Consider the following 25,804-nt stretch of genomic DNA (forward strand, 5'->3'; position numbering starts at 1 on the left):
GGTCCTGAATTCAATTCCCAGCAACCACATGGTGGCTCACAACCATCTGTAATGAGGTCTGGTGCCCTCTTCTAGCCTTCAGGCATACACGCAGAAAGAATATTGTATACATAATAAATAAATATTTTTTTAAAAAAGAAACCTGTTTGTTGTTACTTAATCTTTATCTGCTGAATGTGTGCGCCATCATGTGTGCCTGGTGCTCGCAGGGGTCACAGGACAGAGTTGAATTCACTAAAACCACAGGTCCTCAGCGCGGACAAGTTCTCTTATCTGCTGAGTCATAAGTGCTAGAGAGATGGCTCAGCAGTTAAGAGCAGTGACTGCTTTTGCTGAGGACCTGGGTTTCATTCCCAGCACCCACATGGCAGCTCACAACCATCTGTAACTCCAGTTCCAGGGGATCCAAACCAGTTTTCTGATACCAGACATATAAGTGATACAGAGACCATATGCAGGCAAAACAGCCTCACACAGTAAACAAAAGTCAGTGTTAGGTGAGGAAACAAAATAACCACATTCGTCAGTGATTTATGCTAATGCTGAGAAGAGCACACCCTGACCTCATGTCTATCAGCTCACTTGCAAGGGCAACACCGAGGATGCCATGAGCAGGCTGGCCGCAGCGAACAAGCTACTGACTGCCCAGCAAGACTACGCTTGGCAGGAGCAGCCAAGACAAGAGGCCACTTACCCAGATGTGCTGGAGGTCCTTGCTGTTGACAGGGTAGATGATGCAGTTGGTGCCAATTAGCTTGACAGCACAGTCAATGTTGACGTCTATCACCGTGCCACACTGACTGTCCTAGGGGAGGGAGAAAATATCCTGCAAGACTGCCACGGCACACCCCACCCAGACAGTCCCAGAGCCCCTCACCCCACAACCAGGCAGCTCTCCTCCAAACAGGAGTGGGAGCAGACAGGCTGAAGACTCACAGTTGAACGCATGTGTCGGACCACATCCCGGGGCACCACAGAGCGGTCCTCTAGCTTCAGCTGTAAAGAAGAGAGACTGTCATGAAAGCAGCAGATCTGCAGGCAGCGTGCACTCTACCTAAGGTTAAGCTCATTCTACAAAAGCAAACATCCCAATGAGTTAAATTCTTCTCCCAGGGCCTGCCCTCTGACCCTGGGTGATCCGTGTTCAGGACAAGGTGGGGGACTGGCATGACACTGGGCTGTGACTGGCACCCTGAAACCAGCTATCACTGGACACCACTCTTGTAATCTGTGTGCCCTGCCTGCCCAGCTGCAGTGCGTTCCTTATCTGTGGCCCTGCAGAGTCTGCCCTGGATCCATGCGAACTCCCAGCAACGCCATCTACTGGTACCACGCTGCCAGATGGACTCCAAGAGCCCAGGCAGAGAGCTGGTTCTCTGCCAGGCTAGTTTGTCTCCTCTGTTCTTGGGTCTCTAAATCTCGACCACTCTTCTACCACCTTTCAGCAACCTCTAAGTGATGGAGAGCTCTGCATCCCCCACTCAAAAATGGCAACCACACACTAGGAACCCAGACCCCCAGCAAAGGCCTCTCCTCTCTCAACTGTGAAAGGTGACTGCCAGAAGAGCAAGTCAGGAATGCTGAAAAGGATGATTCTAGCACAAGGTTGCGGAACTTTTAGCAAGGACAACTAAAGCAAACTCCAGACGGGGCAGCTGTGACCCCAGTGGAAGCAGTGAGCCTCACCGTGAAGCGGGACAGCTCCAGACAACAACAGCCTGTGACTGTGCTCAGAAACATCAGCCGCTGTCTACACGCACACACGGCCCCTCAGCAGCCAGCGCTGGGTACCTGTGACGGGATCTAGGAGGCCACAAAGAAAGCACCACTGGCACATGTACACACAGCTGCTGCCTGACTCCCTGGCCCCCAGAGACACAGGCCGAGGTACCAAAAGGCTCTGCTTCAAGGCTGTGAGGGTATGTGGAGAGACCAGTGCCCTTTTTTAACTGTAAAGATACTTTGTGCTGCCCCACCCTACCTCAACTGCCCCTCTTAGCTTAAATGTCATAAAACCAACTAGAGGTCTAAGTCATAAAAACCAGAAGCTGCATCTGGGAAATTCAAGGGGCAGAGGGTCCTTGAGAAGAGCTTCAAGCTGAATCTGTAGGTCATGTTCCTAGTGCCCTTTCTGAGGTCCAGGCACTGCCAGGGAGAAGGGGAGACCTACACATGTACAGGCATTCACTGGCAAGATGTCATACAGGGCACACGAAATGGAGACCCTGTACCAGGAGGGATCCTATAGGAGAGTGACTCCCCCATGCCTCTTGGCTCAGAGTGTGGCTCTCCACCTAGAAACTGTCCTCAGCTCTTCTGATCCAGCCAGTACCCTGCAGGCACTCGGGGCAGTATGGAGGGAGGAAGTGAGGGAGGAATGGGGTTATCTATCATGTACCACTCTCTTGGTCTTGCCAGTCCTGAAAGGGGGCAGGAAAGGCTCTCCATCACCCTTTGTGACTTCCCTCTTCGCTCCCTTGTCTCTCCCGAAACGTGCCTGTGTTCTGCAGCACCACACTGTTCCACCCCAATGCCCATCCTTTCCTTCCTTGTCCCAGCATAGGCTGTTTCTTAAAACCCTCAAAGTTCCCATTATGTGAGGATCTGCTGTGCTCTGAGAGCTTCCTCTGCTCTACACTATAGGTCCAGGCTGGTTTCTGGACACCCCCGAGGAGCCCCACAACTCCGTGAAGTACACATTACCACCCCCCCCCCACCATTTTTACAGTTAAGCAGATGGGAAAAGCTACTCGTTCAAGGTCACAGCTCACAGAAGCTGGATCCTGGAGCTGGACCCAGCAGTCCTGCTCCTGCCCTTTCTTTCCACCACACAAAACACTTAGCCCTCCAAGAACTGCAGAAACAGAACAGAGTACAACGCATTTCCAGTGAGTCCATTCTCAAGCAGAGATTTCCCCTCCCGTTCTGAAAGGCCACGTACTGAAGTCACAGGTGCCAGACGTCACCAGGATTGACACCAGGTTGCACTGTGCTGCACGGCACCTGTGTAAGTTGAAAAGGATATTCTACCACAAAACTAGAGCTGTAAGATAAAAACTAAAGTTCCTGCCACCTCCAAGGAGTGCCCTGATTGTTGCCATCACAACAGGATCACCAGAACCAGAGCAGAGTGGGAACCTATCGATTTTAACTGTCATAGCCTCTAAAATGCTCAGCAACAAGAGACTGGCCAGCTCCTGGAAAGTGTCGGTTAACAGACATTTTGGAACAGCAGAAGAGAAGTGGGAGGAGTCAGGGATGGTGTGAAATAAACATGGGTTACTCTGGGTACACGTAATGGAGCAGGGCAAGGGGCAGCAGTCTCACTGCCTCCTCTGGAAACGACTCAGGGCCATGCTGTGGAGGATGACAGGCCGGCTCTAAGGCGTCCACTGTCCAGACAACACTGATGCTGTCCAAGCATCTGCGTCCAGCCTCTGCTCTGGTATCAGCTCCAGGGCAGTGAGGGAAGCAGAGCAGACACAGGTCAGGTCATATTCAAAATCCAACAAGGGGGTTTATAGGGTCACTCTGAGGTGACATCTGACCACAGACCTGGGTAAGACAGTGAGTTTCCCAGAGATAAGAGCAGTCTTATAGGTGTTGGGCAGTGTCTGGAGGCTGGAAGAGGTTACTCAGGCCCTAGGCAAGTCCATCCTGAGCAAGGCAGAAGTCCCTATGGGCCCTAAGCCAAGGTAACATACTGGGACCATCTGCCTGCTGGCAAGGGAAAGAACTGGTTCTGTGGTTTTCAACTGGGAGAAACTCTGTCTTCTCACCCCAGGAACATTTGGAAATGGCTGGTAATATTCCAGGCTGTCACACATGGCAGAGGCGTTAAGGCCAAGGCTTGCTGTACATCTTACGATGCAAAGGACAGCTCCTGCCACAAGAATGATCGGCCAGGCGCAGAAACCCTGAGGATGCTCAGTATACCAGGAAACAAGGTGGGGCAAAGAGCATCTCTATTACCCCAACCTCATCCCCCCAGCCCCTCCCACCCCACCTTGAAGTCAGTGTCTCATTGAGTAGCTTTGGACAGCCTGGAATTGACCAGACTGACCTCAAACTAGCCTATCTGCCTCTGCTTTTCATGCTGGGATTAACACTATGTGGAAACCCACCCCCACCCCCTTAAAAAAAGTGACATAAAAACTATATAATCTGGCCAGTGGTGGCACATCCCTTTAATCCCTCTGGGAGGCAGAGGGGAGCAGATCTCTGAGTTCAAGACCAGTCTGGTCCACAAGGGCAAGTGCCAGGACTGCTATACAGAGAAACCCTGTCTTGAAAAACAAAAACAAACAAAAAAAAAACACAACTGTACTCGGCTGAGGAGATGGCTCAGTGGGTAAAGTGCTTGCTGTGTTCAGATCCTCAGTCCCCACAAAAAAGATCCTCAGGTGCAGCAGTGTCTGTGACCCAACCTGGGGAGGGGTCAAGGACAGAGAGAAGTGGACCCTCAGACTCTCTAGCCAGTCCTAGACAGAGCAAATGCTCCAGATTTAGTGAGAGTGCTTAAAAACAAAACAACACACGGGGGCGCTGATGAGCTGGCTTGGGCTCGGGCACTTGTCACCCTGACAACTGGAGACCACCCCCATATTCCACACGGTACAGGAGACCCAGTGCTTGAAAGGAGTCCCCTGACTGTCACAGAAGTGCCATGGTACATTTGCTCCCTACCCACAAATACACAAACATGGCTAAACAAACACAAATAAATAAGGAAGAGAATCAATTATAATGGCACTTGCCACCAAGTCTGACAACCTGATTGGAAGTCAGATGGTAGCCGAGAACTGACTCCCACAGGTGTCCTCTGAGCTCCATACATCCATCACTATACAAGCACCTATACAGACTAAATATAATTGAAAATTTTAAAATTTTATTTATTTATTTAGTTAGTTATTGGTTTTTTGAGACATGGTTTCTCTGTAGCTTTGGAGCCTGTTCTGGAACTCACTCTGTAGAACAGGCTGGCCTCGAACTCACAGAGATTTGACTGCCTCTGCCTCCAGAGTGCTGGGATTAAAGGCGTGCACCACCATCACCCAGATTTTAAAATTTCTATGTATCTGTGTTTCTGTGCATACATGTGTGCCCATGGAGACCAGAAGAGGATGTTCAAACACTTGGAACTGGAATTACAGGCAGTTTGGAGCTGCCTGACATGGACACTAAAAACCAAACTCAGCTTCTTTGGGAGAAGCCATCACTCTTAGGGCTGAGCCATCTCTGCAGCCCATTTTACCTAAAAAACAAAAATTTGTAGGGCTCCCCAGTACCACATGGCAGATCACAGCTGTATATAATTCAGTTCAGGGACTCCAACAGCCTGGCTTCCTGGCAGGGCACCACACACAAGTGGTGTGCATGCAGGCAAAGCAACCATAAAAAACAGTAACAAATAAGACGGAGAATGACAAAGGAGAACCTGATACTGCCTCCAGCCCCCACAGGCACAGACAGGAACGAGTGAGCCCACACCCACACACAAAGGCACAAACGGTGAGGGAAAGCAGAGGCCAGCAGTCCCAGGGAGAAGGGGCTGCTGTAGAGTGCGCAGCTCTGTCCTCCCAAATCTGGGCTAACATCTGCTGTAGAGGCCACTCCTCGAACTGCCTCCCTGGGCTGCACTTCTGAGCACCAACTGTCCTGCTCCCAGTCTAGAAGCTCATCCATAAAACTGACCTTGGTCGACCAAGACTAAAATTCTCCAAGAGTAAGCGGCTGAAAACAGAAGAAAGCTAAAGAAAGACAGCTTCAACTAATGGGGATCCTCAAACAAGGCGGAGCTGTCAGAAGGCCACAGGAAGGGTTATTTAAAACTTGTATTTTTAATTATGTGCGTATAAGTACTGTGTGTGAGCATGTGCACATGAGCCCTGGAGCTATAGCTACAGGCAGTCCTAAGCCATCTGACATCAACACTGGGAACCAAACCTGGGTCCTCTGCAAGAGCCATCTCTCCAGCCCCGATGTGTCTCAGGAAGAGGAGGCATCAGCCACACTACTGCCACAGTCACTGCCACAATGAGGGAGCATTTTCTGGGGGCAGGAAGGCCCAGCACCAGTCAGGTCTTACACAGGATAAACAGTATCCCTGGGAAGTGGAGAGACAGCGACAGTTTACAGCAGACCCTGTTCTGGATTTGTGTTCAAAGAGAGAGGTTCCCCACCACTGAATGAACTAGGCCACACAGAGATTGAAGTTATTCACCTGGCCAAAACTCCAACCAGATCCCTGAAGGGAACACTACACCAGACTAGCATTGCTACTTGCCAAGGAGGTGAGTAGGCCACCCCCCACCCTCCAAACAGCCTGAGCTGGGTCCGTGTCCAAGACACACAGATGAAGAGAAATCAGGACCAGGATGTAGTCTAAAGGTAGAGTCCCTGGCCAGCATGCTCCCTTCCTAGCAATCTGTCCCCGAAGTGGAGTAAGACAGTGGTCAATGGAGGGTGTGGAGGGGCCTTGCTCTGACGACTGTAGGCCCTGGTGAAGGTGCATCTGGTTTTGTTGTCCCTGAAGGACCTCCTGTTTCTGCCTGTCTGTAGCCCCGTTCCACAGTACCCTGTCCTGCCTCATTGTAGGAGCTAGTCCAGCCTAGCCCTCATCTAACTACATGGCCTGGAAAGTTCCTCATGCCAGACGGAAGGGTTCTTTCTCTGTGAACATTTTCAAAGTGTTGAAAATCCCAGAACAGCAGATTCTAACCATTAGTGGGAGGTAGGATTAACAGTAGGAGGTCATGGCCAGCATAGGAAAAAGAGAAAGTATCTGGGTGCATCACACACATGCAGAAAGGGCAGGTGCTCGCTTGAGAAAGCTTTTTCAGTTGTATGCAATGAAGACACACATGCCCTTTATCACAAAATATACTGGTTATTAGGAGTCACTGTCAAAAGTTTGGGAAACTTAAGAACTCTAAGAATCTTCATTCCACCTAAGTCTCTGTCCAGAGGGAAAGACATCCCCCCTCACCAGCAACAAAACTCTCACAAGCACCAGGATGTTCAAACTTAACACCCCACCCCCACCACCAGAAATTTAAAGTTCTGACGTTCCTTGAAACATTCCTCCATCAGCTACAGTGGTAAATGCAAGCAGAACAGGGCTTCCTGTTGGCTGGAGCCAGGCCCCTCTTCCAGTGTCTTCCCAGCTCCACACTAGAATGGGTGTTTGACTGGTCAGGGATTTCTGCTTGTGCCAGAGTAAGGACTTTCTCAGAGCAGTTGACCACCATGTGGCTCAGCTGGCAGGGACTCAGCAATAAGCCAGCTCCTCATGTCCGGATGGAAGACTTAACTTCCAAAACACGCTTGGCCAGAGGGTTTGGGGGAGTGGAAGAAGGAAAGAAAAGAAAGGCAGGACAAGTGTGGTAGTATATGCCTTTAATCCCAGCACTCGGGAGGCAGACACAGGCAGATTTCTGTGAGTCTGAGGCCAGCCTGGTTTATAGAGCAAGTTCCAGGACAGGCTCCACAGCTACAGAGAACCCCCCCCCCCAAAAAAAAGAAAGAAAAGAATTTATGGGGTCTGGAGAGATGGCTCAGAGGTTATGAGCTCTGGCTGCTCTTCCAGAGGTCCTGAGTTCAATTCCCAGCCACCACATGATGGCTCACAGCCATCTGTAATGAGATCTGAGGTTCTTGCCTGTATGCATAATAAATAAATCAATAAATCAATAAATCAATAAATCTTTTTTTAAAAATTAAGTTGGGAAAAAAAATTAAGTTGGGAGCAAGGGTATGCTGCTACATAGAGAGACTGTCTAAAATCAAAATAAAAATGGAAAATAAAGAGGGGGCATTGCTAACAGAAAGAGCTAAAAGGACTTTAGCTATGTAAAGGGCCAGGTTGAGTCCAGTGAGCAGACTCTGAGTAGAAGAACCCACTTCCCAGGATCCACAACATCACTGGATTTACAAACACCCACACTTGATATTTCCATGAAAACGAAAAGAAATCACCATGGACCTGTTGGCGTAAAGTCAGCAACTGGTCTGCAGACACCAGAACTAACTAAGATGGCTTCTGAGGGGTGACATCACTGCCTGGGTGAATCACTAAGCCCAAAGACTTCAGATACCCATCTTTCCACCTCCATTTCTTCCAGGCCACGGCAGCAACAAGTACCTCAGGACAGGAAGCAGAGCAAAAGCACCCACCGGAAAGCACTTAGAGCACAGAGGAGCAAGATCCGTGCCTCAAGTACAGTGAGACAAGACCACAGCTAGTCACAAGGGGCCAAATGCAAAGGGGAAAGTGGGGTTCTAAGCAGGGGGAGCACACAAGAACCAGGTTTTACTGAAAGCACAGCACTGCCATTCCCAAGTGGGTGCCAAGGCACCTCCTGGGAACCAGAAGACTCCCTGGGGACAGGGCAGCACCAAGCTAGATGCACTCTTCCAGCTGCAGCTCCAGTCCACGAGTGCCACCTGCCGAGCACCTCTTGCTGTAGGCCATGCTTCTGCTCTTAGCACGAGTGATCTACAGAACCCAAAGCAAGCCGGCTGAAAGGACAAGCCTCGTAAGCATGGCCCTGAGACTAGAGCACCAAGGCAGTCTTCTGAAGAGGTAATAGCTCAGCCAGAGAAGCCAAATGCATGTGAAGTAACATTACAAAGGATGGAATGAGATGCAGACATTAATGCAGTTGTAGCGTAGCTTCAGTGCATTATTGCATTGGAAGGATTTAGGTATCAGGGGAGACTCTTAAGGAAACACCATAATAAATTGGGTAGGTAGTATTAATAACCTCCTAGTGTATGGTAATCTCTACCCGCCCCTTCTATGAGCTGGGGCACTCCCAGCCCAGTGATGGGTTATGGCTGGAGGCTAAATCAGAGCACATCAGAACACACCCAGAGCTGATGTGAGCCCGTCCTCAGAGGTTACTGCTAACACACCTCAGCAACGCTACAAAGGGCTCTTGGCTACACTCAAGCCCCAGGACAGGAGACAGGTGGTATCTCAGGCCTAGCAGAGGTTAACTGGAGGGAAGAGGATCAAGTTGGGCTTTACAGCTGGGCGTCTTGGGGAGAGGTCTGACCCTACTCAAGACAGGAGATGCAGGGCTGGGCTGAGTGAATGCTGCAGGAAGCCTGGCACCCAGGATTACAGGGTCAGGGTAGGAACAGGTAAAGAACAGACAAGAACACCAAGACCAAAGCCAAGGATGATGCTTCCTATACAATCACACATAAAACTTCCTTCCTTCCCTGCGAGTGCACAACCTTTAGGGGACTCTCTGGCCTAATGAGCTCACCATAACCTGACAGGACATAGGTCCTGAGGGCTAAGATGCTGCATCTTACACTCAGCAACCACAAGATGGCAGACGGCTGGCCATGTTTTACTGAGCAGCTTTTGAAGGGCAACTGGAGGAAATCAACAAGGTCCCCTTAAAATTAGGGGGTTGTGCAATTAACAGCAGGGTCATGGAGCAGTAAAAACAGTCAATGGGCTCTCAGGAGGAAGAGGTTGCTTAGGGTGGCTGCTGATCCCCAGAGAGTGCTTTAAAAATAGAGCTCTGGGGCTAGGATGGCTCGGTGGTTAAGAGCACTGGCTGCTCTTCCAGAGGACCAGGGCTCAGTTCCGAGCACCCACATGGTTACCGACAGCAGTCTATAACTGCAGTCCCACTGATCCAACACCTTCTTCTGGCTGCCCAGATACTAGACACACATTCAGGCAAGCCATCCACTACATTAGAAAAAAAAAAAGGCAGGCATAGTGGCACGTGCCTTTAATCCTAGCACTTGGGAGGCAGAGACAGAGTGTGAGGTCAGGCTAGATAGAGTACATATACAAAGTTCCCAGTCAGCTAAGGTACACAGTGAGACTGTCTCAAAAAAAAAAAAAAAAAAAGAAAAGAAAGAAAGGAAGGAAGGAAGGAAGGAAGGAAGGAAAAATACTAAAAATATTAATTAAAAAGAATAGCATTCTAATCTTTCACTGGATGAATATTGCTTTGTTGTGCCCCACCCCCACCCCCCGGCCTGGGAACTGAACCTAGGGCCTCAGAGGTGCCACACAAACTGGGAATCCATTCCTTTTCTTCTGTTTCTTTTTTCTTTCAGGTGTCAGCCCAGGCTAACCTTGAACTCAAGATTCCTGCCTCAGGCTCCTGAATCACAGGTAAGCGTGTCACATTCCACTGGGCATTTGTTTTTAATAGACTGGCCTGTAGATCAAGGTGTGAAAACATGGTGGCTTAAAATAATTAACACTGTCACTGCTCAGAATTCTCTGACAGCCTTTTCCGTGGTTCAGTCCTAGGGACAGAAGCACGGGCACCAAGTCCTCAAAAGGATGTGGTGCCAGCTTTGAGACTCTGTTCAGGTGGGCCAGACTCCAAGGATGGGAAATGCTGCAAAAGACAGAGATGGAGGAAAGAACTGGACCCAGCCAACTGTTGCCATGGAAGCAAAGATCAGAGTCTGCCAGCATGCAGAGGACAGTGAGAGAGCAGCTTCCTGCAAGAGTGCAGTTTTGGAGGTAGAGTCCTGGTCATGAGTAAGCTATGGCGAAATCGCCACATGCGTACCCTGGTGGGAAGTTGCTAGCCCCAATCTCTGGGACAGCCCTGGGATCTTCTTGGGGGTGTTCCCTCCTGCTTTGTTTCCCACCTGTATAATGTGACCTTAAGGCAGTGTCAAGACACCATCTCTCCTGAGCAACGGAGTCTCACCTCACTCAGTCAGGGCAGTGGCTTCCTGTGGCCGCGCTCAAAGACGCCGACAGACAGCTAATCGATAAATAGCTCCCCTACAAAGTGCGTTATCCTGCCTCGCCAGGCAGACTTGCCCAAGAAAGGATTCACTCAGCACTGCTATTTTTAAAAATGCAAATATAGTAGGAAGAGACAGTAAAAATAATCTATAAGAGACTCAAACTGAGGCTGTCGGGGCTTGGGGGTGGGGGAAGAGGCAGGTTCCATTGAAGATTTGAGGTGCTGACCATCCTACGACAGTCTCACTTCCTGACTGGTCTTGCTTTTGTTCCTCCAGAGAGAACAGGCAGGACTCGACCTACCAGAGCAGCTGTGGAACAGGGCTGCTGTTCACACCCGAGGCCGGCCAGCTGGGCCTCTTTCCCACAGGGAAGCAAGCACTTGGGAAAGTATAAAAAGCCAAAATCGAGATATAGAGAACAGGTTGTGACAATCGCAACAAGCTCTAAAGTAAGAAAGACACACCACTGTATATAGAATATTTATATTACAATTCACAGCGGTCAATACCTTGGCTGCCTTCTCCCCTACATAGGCTGGCTCTAGGGTTTGGGAACATGTGTATGGGGGTGTACATGTGCGGAAAACTGAAGTCTGGAAACTGAAGGCGACCAGGAGGAGCACCAGAGTGACTATGTCTGCAATAGCCCCGTGCGCAAAGACCACAAATCCCCAGCACAGAGGCAGAGAAGAGAGGGCATCTCAGGGGCCTCTTGTGTCTGTCTTTTAAGGGTGGGTGGTGGCCCTGCTTGCAGATCTGTTTGCTAATGCTAAGCCCAAGCCAGATTCCCTCTCTTGCTTTCCCACACGCCCACCCTACCCAAGCCATCTCAGTGTGAACTCGCAGGAAGGCAGGTAATATGCAGAGCCCAACTTACACAAGGCACATGGACAGTGTATGTGCAGGAGGCATCTAACTTTACCCTGGCGGTCTCCAAGCCTGAACTCCAAGCTCACATCTCCTCCCCTAAGCTACTCAATAAGGAAGTCTAGACTCCTGCTGACTGGCTTTCTTTTACTACACTACTCACTCGTTCACAGACTGCTCATTCCTTCAATCAACTACTGGTTGTCTAAGGGGTCAAAAAGCCCTGTCCCAGAACATCTGAGACTAGCCGGGTGGTGGCAGCACACGCCTTTAATTCCTGCACTCAGGAGGCAGAGGCAGGCGGATTTCTGTGAGCTTGAGGCCAGTCTGGTCTACAAGAGCTAGTTCCAGGACAGATTCCAAATCTACAGAGAAACCCTGTCTCGAAAAAGCAAAAACAAAAAACAAACAAAAAACCCAACAAAACAAAAATCACCTGAGACTAGAATGGACTAGTGTAGGGTGGGGAATACTCATCTTCGCCTCAGATGCTACCTCATTAGAAGGGCTTCTCTGACAGTCCTGTCTGGAAGCACTCTCCAGGGATCCCTGCCCCTGGCTTTTCTTTTCCTGACAGCACTTTACAGCCCCTGATTCCGTGTCTGTCTGTCTGTTCATCCAAGTGTGAATCCCATATGGATAGGCACTATTCCCCATGGCATCCTCAAGCAAGTTCCCAGCACAGGAAGATAAAGCCATGGGCTGCTAGTGCCACACTGAAGGGAAACCCTCTGAGACAGGACAGTTCCCAGTGCTGCTGAGAGACCCAGTGTCACGGAAAGGTACACTCACATTCAACACAACACAAGGGTCCCACAGGGTGATATGTGCAGAAGCCTCACTGGTGGGACTGGAGAACCCAGGAAAGAGGGATGGGGTCATGCTCCTTGGAGGACTAGGGCCAAAGAAGAGGAGAAAAAGGAGGTAGGCAAGAAAATGCAGGCAGAGGAAAGGTGTGGGCCTGGAGAGATGGCCCATTGGTTAAGGTTAAAACAATGCACAAACAAAGGACATGAGTTCAATACAAAAACACACACCGAGCGGCTCACAATTGCCTGTAATTCCAGCTTTAGGATCCAACGCCCTCTTCAGGTCTCTCTGGACACACACACAGAGAAAAACACATGTATACACATAATTAAGAATAAGATAATCCTTTTTTTAAAAAGTGGTCAGGAAGGAAGTTACAGAGAAAAGCTGGGACGGATGAGGGTAGCTCATGGAGGTGGTCTACACAATGTCTACAAAGAACTCGTGCACAGGAGGAGGCTGACATCCATGCCAGTGGTTGCCAGGATTCCCAGGCCGGGAAAGACCAAGCCCAGAGCAGCACCTCGGCTGTCACGTAGAGGCCACAGTGGCTTTACACTAGAACCGCAAAGACCAGGTCCTAAAAGCCACCTTTTTGATATACGGCTCCCTCTCAGGTAGCCCAGCACTGCTGGGGTGGGAGGCAATCCACAATGGCTGGCCACAGCAGGCACATGAACTTGCACAACACCTCTGGCCAATATCCTGGTCAAATTGTTTGTCTTCTATATTAGTTACTTTTCCACTGCCGTGACAAAACCTTATGACTAAGGCAACTTTAAAAGTGTTTAATCCAGCCCCCAGTTTCAGAGGGTTACAGTCCCTGAGGGCAGAGCAAAGGCCTGTCAGAAGGAGCAGCTGAGAGCTAACATCCTGATCCACAAGCAGGAGGCAAAGAGAAAAAACACCCTGGAAATACGGAGAGTCCTCTGAAATATCAGAGCCTGCCCAGTGACACATCTCCACAAAGGCCAGCTAGCAGCCAAGACACACCGGGGAAAGTCGGCCTCTCACCCAAAGCACATAGGCAGGATCCTCTCTTCCACGACCGTCCAGTGCCAAATGACCAGAGAGCACTGCAGTTTCCCAAGTGCTACTGCCTATCAGGCAACAAACAGCCCATCCTGCTGCATAGAGAGGATCACCTACCAAACCTCAGAGGTCACAAGACCATGCCCATGATCCTTCCCTTTCAAGCCAGCACTGGGCCTGGTACACTAGAGCTGGACCAACAGGACACTGGAAGCTTGCACATTGTCCAAGAAGAGCCGTGGACGGTGAGCAGCTCGAGACTTACAACTACAATGCTGTTGCTAGGAAGATTTGGGACTTAATGCTTTCAGCTGCTAAGGGTCTCAAATCTTTAACAGTGTATGTAAGTAGGAACAGGGTTCCTGCCAAAACCATGGAAGACACCTGCACACAAGCAGTCAAACTCCAAGGACGAATAGGATCCCAGGTTCAAGGCCTAGCAAGTTGGCCAACAAATAACCCACTTCAAAAACAAACAGAAGAGGGAGCTGGAGAGATGGCTCAATGGTTATGAACACAGGCTGATCTTACTGAGGTCTCAAGTTCAGTTCCCAGCACCTATATAGTGGCTCACAACCATCTGTAACCAGTTCCAAGGGATTCAAAGCATATATACAAGACATACATGTAGGCAAATACTCATACATAAAGTAATCTTTTAAAAAGTCAAAAACAGTTTGGAGGTAGTGGTACATGCATTTAATCCCAGCACTGAGGAGGCAGAGGCAGACAGATCTTTGTGAGTTTGAGGCCAGCCTGATCTACAGAGTAAATTCCAGGACAGCCAAGGTTACACAAAGAAATTCTGTCTCAAAAAACAAAACAAAAAACAAGCACAAAACTTAAACAGTCACATGTCCAACAAAGACACACAATGGCCAGTCTATCACAGATGTGGGCTGTGGATAAAGTTCTTCAGTTCAAGCCTGGCAGCCTGAGCTTGATGCCCAGAACCCAAGTAAAGGTAGAGAGAGAAAACCAACAGAACAAGTCTGATGGGCAAAATGCCAAAGGCAGGGCTGAAAAAAGTTCAGGGATATTGATAGAAATACTTGGGCCCTTAAGTTTTTTTTGTTTTTTTTGTTTTTTTTTTTTGATTTTTCGAGACAGGGTTTCTCTGTAGCTTTTGGTTCCTGTCCTGGAACTAGCTCTTGTAGACCAGGCTGGCCTCGAACTCACAGAGATCCGCCTGCCTCTGCCTCCCGAGTGCTGGGATTAAAGGCGTGCGCCACCACCGCCCGGCGGCCCTTAAGTTTTTTATTGGGGGGGTTCAAGACAAGGTTTCTCTGTGTTGCTTTAGAGCCTGTCCTAGAACTAGCTCTTGTATACCAAGCTGGCCTCGATCCACCTGCCTCTGCCTCCCGAGTGTTGGAATTAAAGGCATGTGCCACCAATGCCCGGCTCCTTAAGCGTTACAAAACAAAACAAAACAAAAAAAACGAACACACACATAAAACTGTTCTAATTCAAACAGTCCTGATTCCCCCACCCCGTCTGTGACACCACAGGCTACTGAGAAAACTCCACCCCAAAAGGGATCCCAGGATTCCCTAAACGGCAGAGCCAGCTCTAAACTGGATCCATCCCAGCAGACTGGCAAAAAGGCCACATTACAGAGAAGAAAGGAAGGAAGCAACATGCCTGAACGGCCTGAAGGACAGAATCCACAAAGCAGATGGGAACCAAAGAACCATTCAAAAGAACTGTCTGAGCTGGACCCAGGGTTATCCAGATCCAGAGCATAACCCGACAGTGCAGCACAGTCACATGAAAAACGTCATGCATATGGAGCAGGGGCAAGGGATCTGCAATGGTGTGGGCTCAGAATCCCAGCTACTTAGGAGGCCTAGGCAGGGGGATCTCAGAGGTTGAGCCCAGCATGGTCTACATAGAGAGTTCCAGGACTGCCAGAGCTATATAGACCCTAAAAAGAATAAAGACATTAAACAAAACAAACGCACAAAGAATATATAGGAGGGGGCTAGGGCTAAGAATGTGGCTCCATGGGTAGAGTTCTCAGAACTACATAAACCAGGTACTAGGTCAGGACATGAGGACACAGTACGCAAGTATCTCAGCACTCAGAAGGTAGAGGAAGGACCAGAAGTTCAAGGTTGTGCTCAGCTAGGTGTACAAAACCACCACGTAAAACAAGAACAACGAAAACACAAAAATAATCCAGACATACACTCTAGAATATCCATGGGACATATCTGGTCACAGAGCTCATCTCTAGTGAATGGAAACACAGGAACATGGCAAACACGCTTGCTCTTCTGGCTTTTTGGACACTGCCATTTGCATGTGTCTTTTCAGACACAGAAACATTCGGGTTTCAAGTTAGCCTGACGATTTCAAAAGACTGGAGGAGAGAGTTCGATGGTTTCCACCGGGAAAAACTATCAGATTTCAGCTGTGGCTAGTGGTGGAGCACTTGGCTAGCATGTGATGGCTCTGGGACTGAGCTCCAGCTCAGCGAGTAGAGTTTTAAGGGGCAAACTAGCAGCAGTGCCCCCCCCAAACTACTTCAATTGCATTAAGTGGCTTCTAACAACAGTAGGGAGAGGCAAAGTTAGCTGTTCCGTAAGGTCAGGTTATCTGCTCAGCACCTCAGAGGTAAGCTTATCTAATCCTCATTCCCAGGTTATTTACTTATTTGCGGACATGGCAATCACAGTCTGCACATGTCCTCCTGGTTCGCTACACCCCTGGTCTAGTCATATGCACGGGGGCTGGACTGTCCCCTAAGCTCAAGATTCTACAGACCAGTTTATCCCAGAGAAGGGCAGCCCAGCACCGGGGTGCAGGAGACAGTTAGCCAACTGTACCCCAGCCCTCTTAGTCTGGCATGTCACCCCAAATCCTCACCATCATGCTAGGCAACAGGCATTTTGAGATGCACTGTAAACAGACACTACCTGCTGAGAAGACAGCTAAAATGAACCAAAGGTTTTTAAATGTACCCAGTAATTAAATGGGGGAACTTATCCTAAGCAAATTAAGATAAAGAAGTTAAAAAAAAAGTATAATTTGGGGCTGGAGAGATGGCTCAGTGGTTTAAGAGCACTGGTTGCTCTTCCAAAGGACCTGGGTTCAATCCTCAGTACCCACATGGCAGCTCACAACTGTCTGTAACTCCAGTGCCAGGAGCTCTGACACCCTCATATAAGCATACATGCAGGCAAAAGCCCCAGTGTACACTAAATAAATAAATCTTTAAGGAAAAGGTATAATGTGAGAACGTAATAAAGTCGCCCCCTTCTTTAAACTGTAAAACCGTCAGAACAGGCCCGAGGAGACAGACCAGAGAGTCTGCGCCTCTCTAGGGGCACTGCATGCATCAGCAGAACCATCAAGATGGTTTTCTAGGACTGGGTGGGCGGCTCCATCAGTAGTGTGCCTACCAAACAAGCATGGGAACTGGAGTTCACATTCCACCGCTCACAAGATCAACCTAGTTCAATCAGTCAGAAACCTGTCTGGAACATAAGGCAGAAAATGATCTGAAGACATAAGATGACCTTCGATTCTACATGTACATGCTCCTGACCTCATACATACATGCACACACCACACACACATATACACACATACAAACATTACTTTTTTGAAACAGAAAGACTTTCTGACACACATACCCTTTGTTGTGAACCTCCATCTCAGGAGCACTATGGAAAAAGAAAGACCCAAAGGGGCTCCTGAAAAAGAGCACAGTCACTTCATCTAACCTGTGCCAAGTGCTGGGTTTACACGCTTGAGAAACACGGACCCACTGCACCCGACTAGAGCAAAGGTCCTGCACACTGCAACAGCCCTCCAGAAGGGAACTTGAGCAGGAATGCCACAAATGCCACTAAAGAAACAAGGGAGGAAACCAAGATACTTCAGAACACAGCGACATGCTGGCCGACAGCAGGAGCACAGATGAAGGGAATCCCTGTGACGGGGGTAGAGGGTGACTTCAGAAGCTGAGCGCTAGTCTGCGACGCCATCCAGTGGGGGTAAACTGCACTAAAGCAAAACCGTCTGTGCAAGGGGCCATACTCTCTAGAACATTCATCAACAGTGAGGAGGTTAAGTGACTTCCAGGTTTCCAAGGCTGGAACAGAAGCATAAGGTGCTGCAAACTTGGCCCCTCTCAGCACGTGCTAATAGGTCCTTTGGAACCTTATCCCTTTGCACAGCTTTGCTAAGTGCTAGGAGTTAGCATGACAGATTTTTCTAAACAGAAATAAGTATATACTTATAAAAGATTAAAATAAACATTCACTGAAATATAAAACAGCAGTTATCTAAGTGTCTACATTATAGAAGACCCCAGTCTATGGGGGTTCTTGGATTTTGGGGGGAGTACAGATTGGGCATCCTTACCCAAAAGTTTGAAATGCTCTAAAATCTGAAACACGAATATTATCCTAAAAAGGCTTGGATTTAGGAGTGGAGAGGTGGCTGCTCTTCCAGAGGCCATGGGTTTAATTCCAAGCATGAATGAATATGTAGAAGCTCACAACCTTCTACAACTCCAGCCCAGACAGAGCATCTGATGTCCTCTTCTGATATCTGCACACTCCAGACACACTCATGGTACACAGACAAGCATGCACATGGCAGCTCACAGCCCTCTATACAACTCCAGCCCACAGGATCTGACGTCGTCTTCTGATATCTACAGGTACCAGGCACACACGTGGTATATAGACATACAAGCAAAACACTCATCAACATAAAATAAATATTTTAAAAACTGAAAATATAAACATATAAAATTATGCTGGCATCGTGGTGCACACTTTTAATTACAGTGCTTGAGAGGCAGAGGCAGGGGGATTTCTTTGAGTTTGAGGCCAGCCTGGTCTACTACATAGAAAGTTCCAAGCCAGCGGGCTACACAGAGAAACCTTGTCTCAAAAACAAAAACTACAAGGTGGGGAAAAGAAATAAAGAAAAACACCCAATGTTGACCTCTAGCTTCCCCATACATGCAGCACACCCAAGCACACACATGCACACACAGAGAACAGAATCTCCCCACATTGGTCTTCTGTGCACATTATTCTCCTGAAGGAACATCCACAGCAGAGCCTGTTCCCTGTTGCTCTTCCAGAACCTCACAGTAGGTAACCGTATGTTTACAGTGAACACACAGTGAACCTGACCAGAGACCAGAAGAGGGAATCAAATCCCCTTGGAGCTGGAGTCACAGGATAAAACCTACTTTTTTTTATAAAAGGTTTCTCTAAAAGTTAAAAAACCTTTGAGAGGTTTAGGGAGTTTGATAGAGACCAGGTCCTGGCAGGATGGTGGTAAGGCTGAGATGGCCAGTGCCATCTGTGTGACTCTGGGAAGGCACACAATGCTATTGTTACTTCAATATTTTACAATAATTAAAACAGAAGAAAATGTTACCTCATCTCTCCCAGGATCTTCTGAAACCCTGGCATAACTATGACCACTGTTCTGCTGTTCCCCATCTCCCAGCACACCAGCCTCGGCTGTGTGCCAGGCAGGTACCTGTTACTCCCCAGATGCCTTTCATGGATGCCATCTGACAGACCTTCCAATGGCTCTCCCTCTCATTTGAAGCTTAACACTGTCTGAGGTTCTCACTGGGGAGTTAGGCCTAAGGTTAAAGAGCATCAGTTAAGCTGACCTTGGAAAGCCTTTCCAGTCTATTTTAAGTCAACACGGGCTCTCTTCTCTGGATTCTGATAAAGGTGCTAGTTCACAGTTGGGTTCATTTTGTTCTAAAATCCAGCATATTCAACACTCCATTCCTGGTGCGCATGCAAAGTCATGCCCGTGAAATGCCCTAAGAGAGCTCATCTGCACTGCAGAAGTTTCCTGTCTGCACACTCTCCACTGCCAGGTCATCTACTGCTTGTCTGCCTTGGATCTGTCACCCAGAGACCTGCATGCCACAAAGCAAACATGCTGCAAAGTCTTCTAAGGGGCAGCTACTGGGGAGCTTGGGGACACTGCCCAGATTTAACCTGACTTCTTCCAGGTTAGACTCACGACATTGACTCAGACTTGTCCTCATTTGTAAATGGTTCATTTGGGCTCGGGAAAGAAGGCTTAAGGAAGTGAACAGAATAGCGAGGAGGCAGAGGCAGGCTGATCTCTGAGTTCAAGGCCAGCCTGGTCTACAGAGCTAGTCTCCAAAGCCACACAGATAGACCCTGTCTCACAGAGAAACAGTGTCTCAAAAAAACAAAATCAGAAAGTGAACAAGGAGCTGGAGATGGCTCTTTGGTTTAGAGAACTTCTGCTTTTCAAGAGGGCCCTGGTGTGATTCCTGTCCATATCTCCAGGTCCAGGATCTAATCTCTCAGAGTACCAGGAAAACAGGTGGTGCACAGACATGCATACAACCAAAACACAGACATAAAGAAATAATTAAAAGAACCAGCATCTCTTAGCAGCACACTCTCCTTCTATTCTTTTTCTTTTGAAATTTATTTATTATGTATATAGTGTTCTGGAGACCAGATCTCATTATAGATGGGTGTGAGCCATCATGTGGTTGCTGGGAATTGAACTCAGGACCTCGGGAACAGCAGTCAGTTCTCTTAACCTCTGAGCCATCTCTTCAGCCCCCCTCCTTCTATTCTACCTCTAGCTCAGTTCTCTAAACACAGTCCCAGTGTCTGTGAGATACCTTTAGGAAGTCGGAGACCAAAACTTCTAACAGGTGGTGGTGGCGCACACCTTTAATCCTTTAATCCCAGCACTCAGGAGGCAGAGGCAGAGGCAGAGGCAGAGGCAGAGGCAGGGCATCTCTGAGTTCAAGGCCAGCCTGGTCTATAGAGTGAGTTTCAGGACAGGCTCCAAAGCTACAGAGAAACCCTGTCTTGAAAAACCAAAACAAACAAACAAAACAAAAAGTGAACCTCAGAACCCACAGGGCTTTGAAGGACCCACACGCCACCAGTGTGAGTCACAGGGCAGGCCCAGCTAACAGGAGCATCACTGGAGCTGGTTAGACTGACTGAGCAATTGGCACAGAGGAGAGGCCCCTGTGTGGGCAGGTACATCTGTGCAGAGCTAGCCTAGGCAATGTTCACGCACGCTCCCCTCATGCCCTCCGCCACCCTGAGAACTGTGGTGGTCCTACCCATTTAACAGTTTCCAACTTCTCCCAAGCAGCAGGCCTGCCATAATCACTACAACTGCAGGCTGTGCTCTTAAACTCCTCCCCCAGAGTGTGTGCGGCTGCACACAAGACCGGAGCCGTCCACAAAGGAGTCACACTGATCAGGGAGGAAACACACAAGTTACTAAAACCTCACTTAGTTACTACAGGCACAGAAATTCCAGGTGTGTGCAGGTCATTCTGAACAGTGCTGCTGAGAGGCCCAGAAGGTGACTCGGACCAGTGACAAACAGGTGGCTTTCCCCAATGTGACTTCTTCAGTTCTCACCCAGCCTGTTCTGGAAAGCTCTGTCCTAGCCCTCTAAACGTGTACTCTGCCTGCAAGCCTTGCGATGGAAGCAGCCAGAATAGTAAACTGCAATATGGCATCTTATGACTAATCTGCTCCTAGTATTAGGATACTCACGTGGGTTGGTCCTGGAGTAATTCTTCACAGTGCTTTCAAAGGAGCCCCGCTTGGGCAACAAATGACATGATCAATGTGCCAACCAAGAGTAGAGAAGGGCTGGCATGAGGGGCAGGTAAGGGGCCCACAGCTCCAGAAACATGAGACATCTGAAGATGGGGGGTATCTACAGAGACAGCTCAGCAACAGAGTGCCCAGTTTGTACAAGGCACCAGGTTCAAGTCCTAGCACCACAGAGAGAGAGAGAGAGAGAGAGAGAGAGAGAGAGAGAGAGAGAGAGAGAGAGAGAAATAAATGACAAATACTGGAAGACTCTCTCATGAGTTGGAAGAGTCCTCGGGTTTCCCCAGAATCCACATCTACAGCTCCTTTGCTATCCTTGCATCAAGAAGAAATGCCAGTAAGCCCCGGGCATTAGAGGCACTTGTGAACTGGGGAAAAGCTGTCAGACTGGCTGTAGACAACTGGGAAGGCAGGACAGGCAAATCAGACAGGGACAAGCTGGTCTGGGAGTGTACATAGTCACCTGCAGGTCACCCTGAAGGTGTCTGGGCTGGAGGAGAGCCTGGAGACAGGGAGAAGCGGAGATGTAGCTCTAGCCCAGGAAAGGAACTGTAGGGAAGAACTGAGCGAGCAGGCCTGTAGGATTAACTGCTCCAGAAACTGACAAAGGACTAGGGCAGATTCAAGAGTCAGTTCAAGGCCAGCATCAGAGTCACGAGAGGATACAGCGAGAGGACCCACCTAGCGTGCACGAGGCTATGGCTTCAATTACAAGTAAACAAGGAGTAGGGAATAAAAGAAACACAAACAAATAAAACAAAGGACAGCTCAACGAGACACTGACAGCAAAGGGGAAAGAACTGGGATTGAGGGGGACTTTATTGGTGGCAATGTTCTCAGTGCCAAAAGTTGTGAGCCTCAGCACTGAGAGTGCACTGCCACCACCATATCTGTGCCTAACTCAGGAGTGGCTCCCAAGGAAACATTTTCATACACACAGATGAAGCCAGATGGCAGAGTAACAACAGCTGCTGACTCACGGTGGCTGGCGATTAGTAATCAGTGGTCTAGTCTTTCAGCTCTTCTGGATGTCTGAAATGTTTTCATATTAAAAAGTTGGGGGTGGTGTTTTTAATCCCTCAGACTTGGGGGAGGAGAGGGCAGTCACATCACAAACTTCACACCCGATACAAAGTCTGAGGTGCTAGATGGCTTGACAGGGCTTTTCAGCAGGAAGCTAGGAAGGCGATGCCCATGTGGCGTTCATCCAGAGGCAGGTACCAGATGCATTCAAAACCCAGGAAGAAAGAGGTTAACAAAGGCCTTGGAAGAAGAAAAGTCATATACAATGAGAGCGCACAGAAGGCTCCAAGGGCAAGGTCGGGGGCTGTATGTGGACAGTTCACAGGCCTAAAGGAGGATAATGACTAAGACAGCAAATGTGACCAGGAACTCCCTAGTCACCTACGGTCTCTGGGGAGCCATCACATCCAGCGTGATAAACCAGATGGAAGGTCTCGAGAGATGGGAGAGACAACCAATTCCACCAGCAAAAATTAAGGACTGGGATGCCCTAGAAGCAGGAAGAGCTTTTCCTCCCTGGCTAGAAGATGATGTCATCAACCTTCAGTGCCCTTAAAGTCCCTTAAGTCATTAAGCAGAGGCAGACAAATATATGAGATGCTTCCAGCAGCACATATGCCAAGCCTGGTCCTCTAGGAGAGATGCATAGGTGTGCCTGTAAGCATCCCACCTGGCCTTCAGGGGCCAACAGTCGAACCAGGGGAGAAAGCCATCAAGGCTGCTTCAGCAAGCCTGCACACCGCAGCAGTGGCTCTCACAAAAGGCTCAGAGATGAGACAGGCACAAAGTCTGCCAGAAGCCAGGCTCTTGCTGCAGTATGCAAATGAAGGACGCTCTCTTTGAGGGAGCCTGCAGGAAATCTGTCGGTGCTAGCTGTGTTTTCATCTTTCTGGGTGTTGGGTAGCGCTGACTGACTGGCTCTCCCTCAACCCCCAAGAATGACTCAGTATCTTCATTTTTTTTAAACCTTTAAATTGCCATAGTCAGACTTTCCCAGATGTGGCCACGTTATCAGGTTGAACCAAAAATGACACAGCAAGTGTCTCAGTCCCTTGCCCCAGCTGCAGAACAGCAAACGCTACTGCTGCAGTCCTTCCAAACAGGCAAAAGAAAAAACACCCGAAAATGCCCCAGTCATACAGATAACCAACCAGATTGAATCCCTAAATGGTAGCCATTCCATATTTACTGCTGACTGGGTCCTTGTGAGGAACATAACATTTGCCTACTGTGTGTGAGAGGTCAGACGGAAGACCAAAGGCAGGAGGAGGTCTACTAAATCAGAGAAACTTGCTTTGAATTATACTCCCCTGGAAGAATATAGCACAATTTGTCTAGGACTCTGGGCAACCTGGCCACACATGACCAAGGGGTCATTCAACACAGTCCCTCTGAGCTGAAGGGCAAAACCCTAGAATGGACAAACTCAGACAGCAATTAAGGCAAATCAATTTTATTCTGAGCTACAAAAAAATTCCAGTAAGCCCTTGGTTCTTCTCTGTCTTAGAGTCCAACATCAGGTGGTTCCTAACCTAACAGACCCATGGAGCAGGCTGAGATGTCAGATACAGGGGGTCCTAAAGAGGCTCCAGGCCTGCAGTGCTGAAATCTTGTCCCTGAACCCAGCTGGAGGCAGGGCCTGGGGGAGGAGCTCCTAGTGAGTAAGCACAGAGCCCATCATCTGGAAGGCTCTCTAACCCTTCCTAAGTGCTGCTTTCCCACCGTAGAGTGTCCCACCTCACCCCAAGCCAGGCTAGTCACAGGCAGGGACTCTCAAAGTTTCCATGGACCAAAACAGGAGTTCAGATCCTACTGTCCTGGGAGAAGCCACAGCAATTGCCCTGACTCCCACTATGGGGACCAGCAGGGACAGCTGACAGGGATCATGTGCCCATGCCATTCAGTTAAACATGATAACTGCATTCCTTTTAAAAATGTGGGCCCCAAAGAGGTTCTAGAGGATTCCATGAAGCCCAGTACTGTGTAAAAGAGTAAAAGACAGAGTTCTTGATTAAACAGGAAAATGAAAAAGATGAAAGCAGGGTTTAGTACCAGGCAGTGGTGGCACATGCCTTTACTCCCGGCAGGGAACACTGAAACACCTGCCATGCTCTAAAGCAGAACCCAGGACAGAAGGAAGGCAAGGAAGTGATAGGGACCTCTGCCTCTCCAAGGGATCCTTCCTGCCCTGATTCCTGAGTCAGCGTTCCCAGAAGTAGGATGAGGGTGGCAGCAACAGAGGGGCAGCAGGTCAGGTTGGAGTCCCACTGTTGATGGTTTTCAGGGGATAAGGAGGTGCCAACTACTGAGGGTCCCCCCCCCCCATTTGCTCTAGGTGTACTGAGTGCTGGACTGAGTCGGGCCAGTGCTGTATTCATTTAACATTCTAGGGAACTCAAGGGCTCCCCTGAAATACAGAGTATTTTTCGTGGTTCTGAGGATGACTGAGAGATGAGAGGAGCCATGTGCTCACAGTGGCATATGGGTTGCACCCCCTACTTTGTTCACCTGGGGCCCCTCCCTATCCCACTAAGGCTTTCCATATTCAGCAACTGGAGGGCTGTATCAACCCCAGTTTATGGTTTCTGTATGTACACAGGGTAGATGAATCCTAAACCTTTATAGTCTTAGGTAAGCACACTGCCATTTCCTTCAGCCTGTTTTCAGGTCCCTGCACTTAGCCCTCCTGAGTCAGCAGCAGCATCTCATTTAGACCCGTGCTGTGAGCACTGTGTAACGCACTGAGCGCCTGGTGCACAACAGGGCAGTTCTGAGCTGTGATCCTTCTAATCCCTGGGGTTTATCCTTATCACCTATCTTCTGGGAACTTCCAAAGAGATCTTCCAGTCGAGTTGGAGCGCACCTTTAAACCACAGCATTTGGGAGGCAGAGTCAGTGGATCACAGTAAGTTGGAGCCCAGGCTGGTCTACATTCTTACACACTGAATTCCAGTCTACATAGTGAGACTATGCCTCAAAAAATCCTACTCTGCTGTTGACAAAAATGATGATGACGCTGTCCTCCAGATTTGGAGAAGCATTCAGTCAGCTGTATACCCACAGATCTGTTCTGGCTGCTCCTGGAAGTAGGCAGGTACCACTTCAATCGAGCATTACTTGCATTACTAAATTTCTCCCCCACCCCCCTTTGGTTTTTCACGACAGGGCTTCTCTATGCATCCCTGGCACTAGCTCTGCAGACTAGATTGACCTCAAACTCAGAGAATCTGCCTGCTTCTGCCTCCCAAGGGCTGGGATTAAATGCATGTGCCACCACCTGCCCAGCTAAATTTCTTCTAAAGTCACGAAGTTGAGATTTCATGAGCACTGAAGGAAAGGGCTCCTGAAGTCACTTACCACAGTCACTCATGACACAGGAATGAGGAATCCCATGCCACTGAAACAAGCCTTCCCAGGGGCCTCTCTTCTTTAGCACTACCCTGGGACCCAGAGAGGTGCCATCCCACGTATCAGAATAGGATCAAGTGGCTGCCCCAGGAGAGCAAGGCTATGCTTCTGAGCACTCCACCAGTGCAGGCTCAGTTCAGAGGCTAGAGAATCATCTCACTTTCCACCAAAGAGATGAGGCAATGACTTAGCCAAGGTCAATCAGAGCAGGTGCTAGCCAGAGGAACACCCAAGGGTTTTGTCTTCCAACTGAAATACAAAAACACACATCCCTCTCTGTCAAAGTGCCCTTGAGT

The 25,804-nt window shown here is 48.9% G+C and overlaps 1 protein-coding gene across 2 annotated transcripts in view; it reads right to left on the reverse strand.

Annotated features, from left to right (window-relative positions):
• Window positions 1-25,804, reverse strand: part of Ube2o (ubiquitin conjugating enzyme E2 O) — a 42,466-nt gene that overhangs the window by 11,408 nt on the left and 5,254 nt on the right. For both annotated transcript variants that reach the window (XM_075990161.1, XM_075990160.1), the window contains exons 2-3: window positions 937-996; window positions 695-805 (exon numbers count right to left, since the gene is read on the reverse strand). In XM_075990161.1, the coding sequence (XP_075846276.1) occupies window positions 695-805; window positions 937-996 (171 nt within the window). The remainder of the gene's footprint in view (window positions 1-694; window positions 806-936; window positions 997-25,804) is intronic.

The sequence above is a fragment of the Microtus pennsylvanicus genome, chromosome 11 (genome assembly GCF_037038515.1).
Source record: "Microtus pennsylvanicus isolate mMicPen1 chromosome 11, mMicPen1.hap1, whole genome shotgun sequence".
NCBI classification, from domain to species: Eukaryota; Metazoa; Chordata; class Mammalia; order Rodentia; family Cricetidae; genus Microtus; species Microtus pennsylvanicus.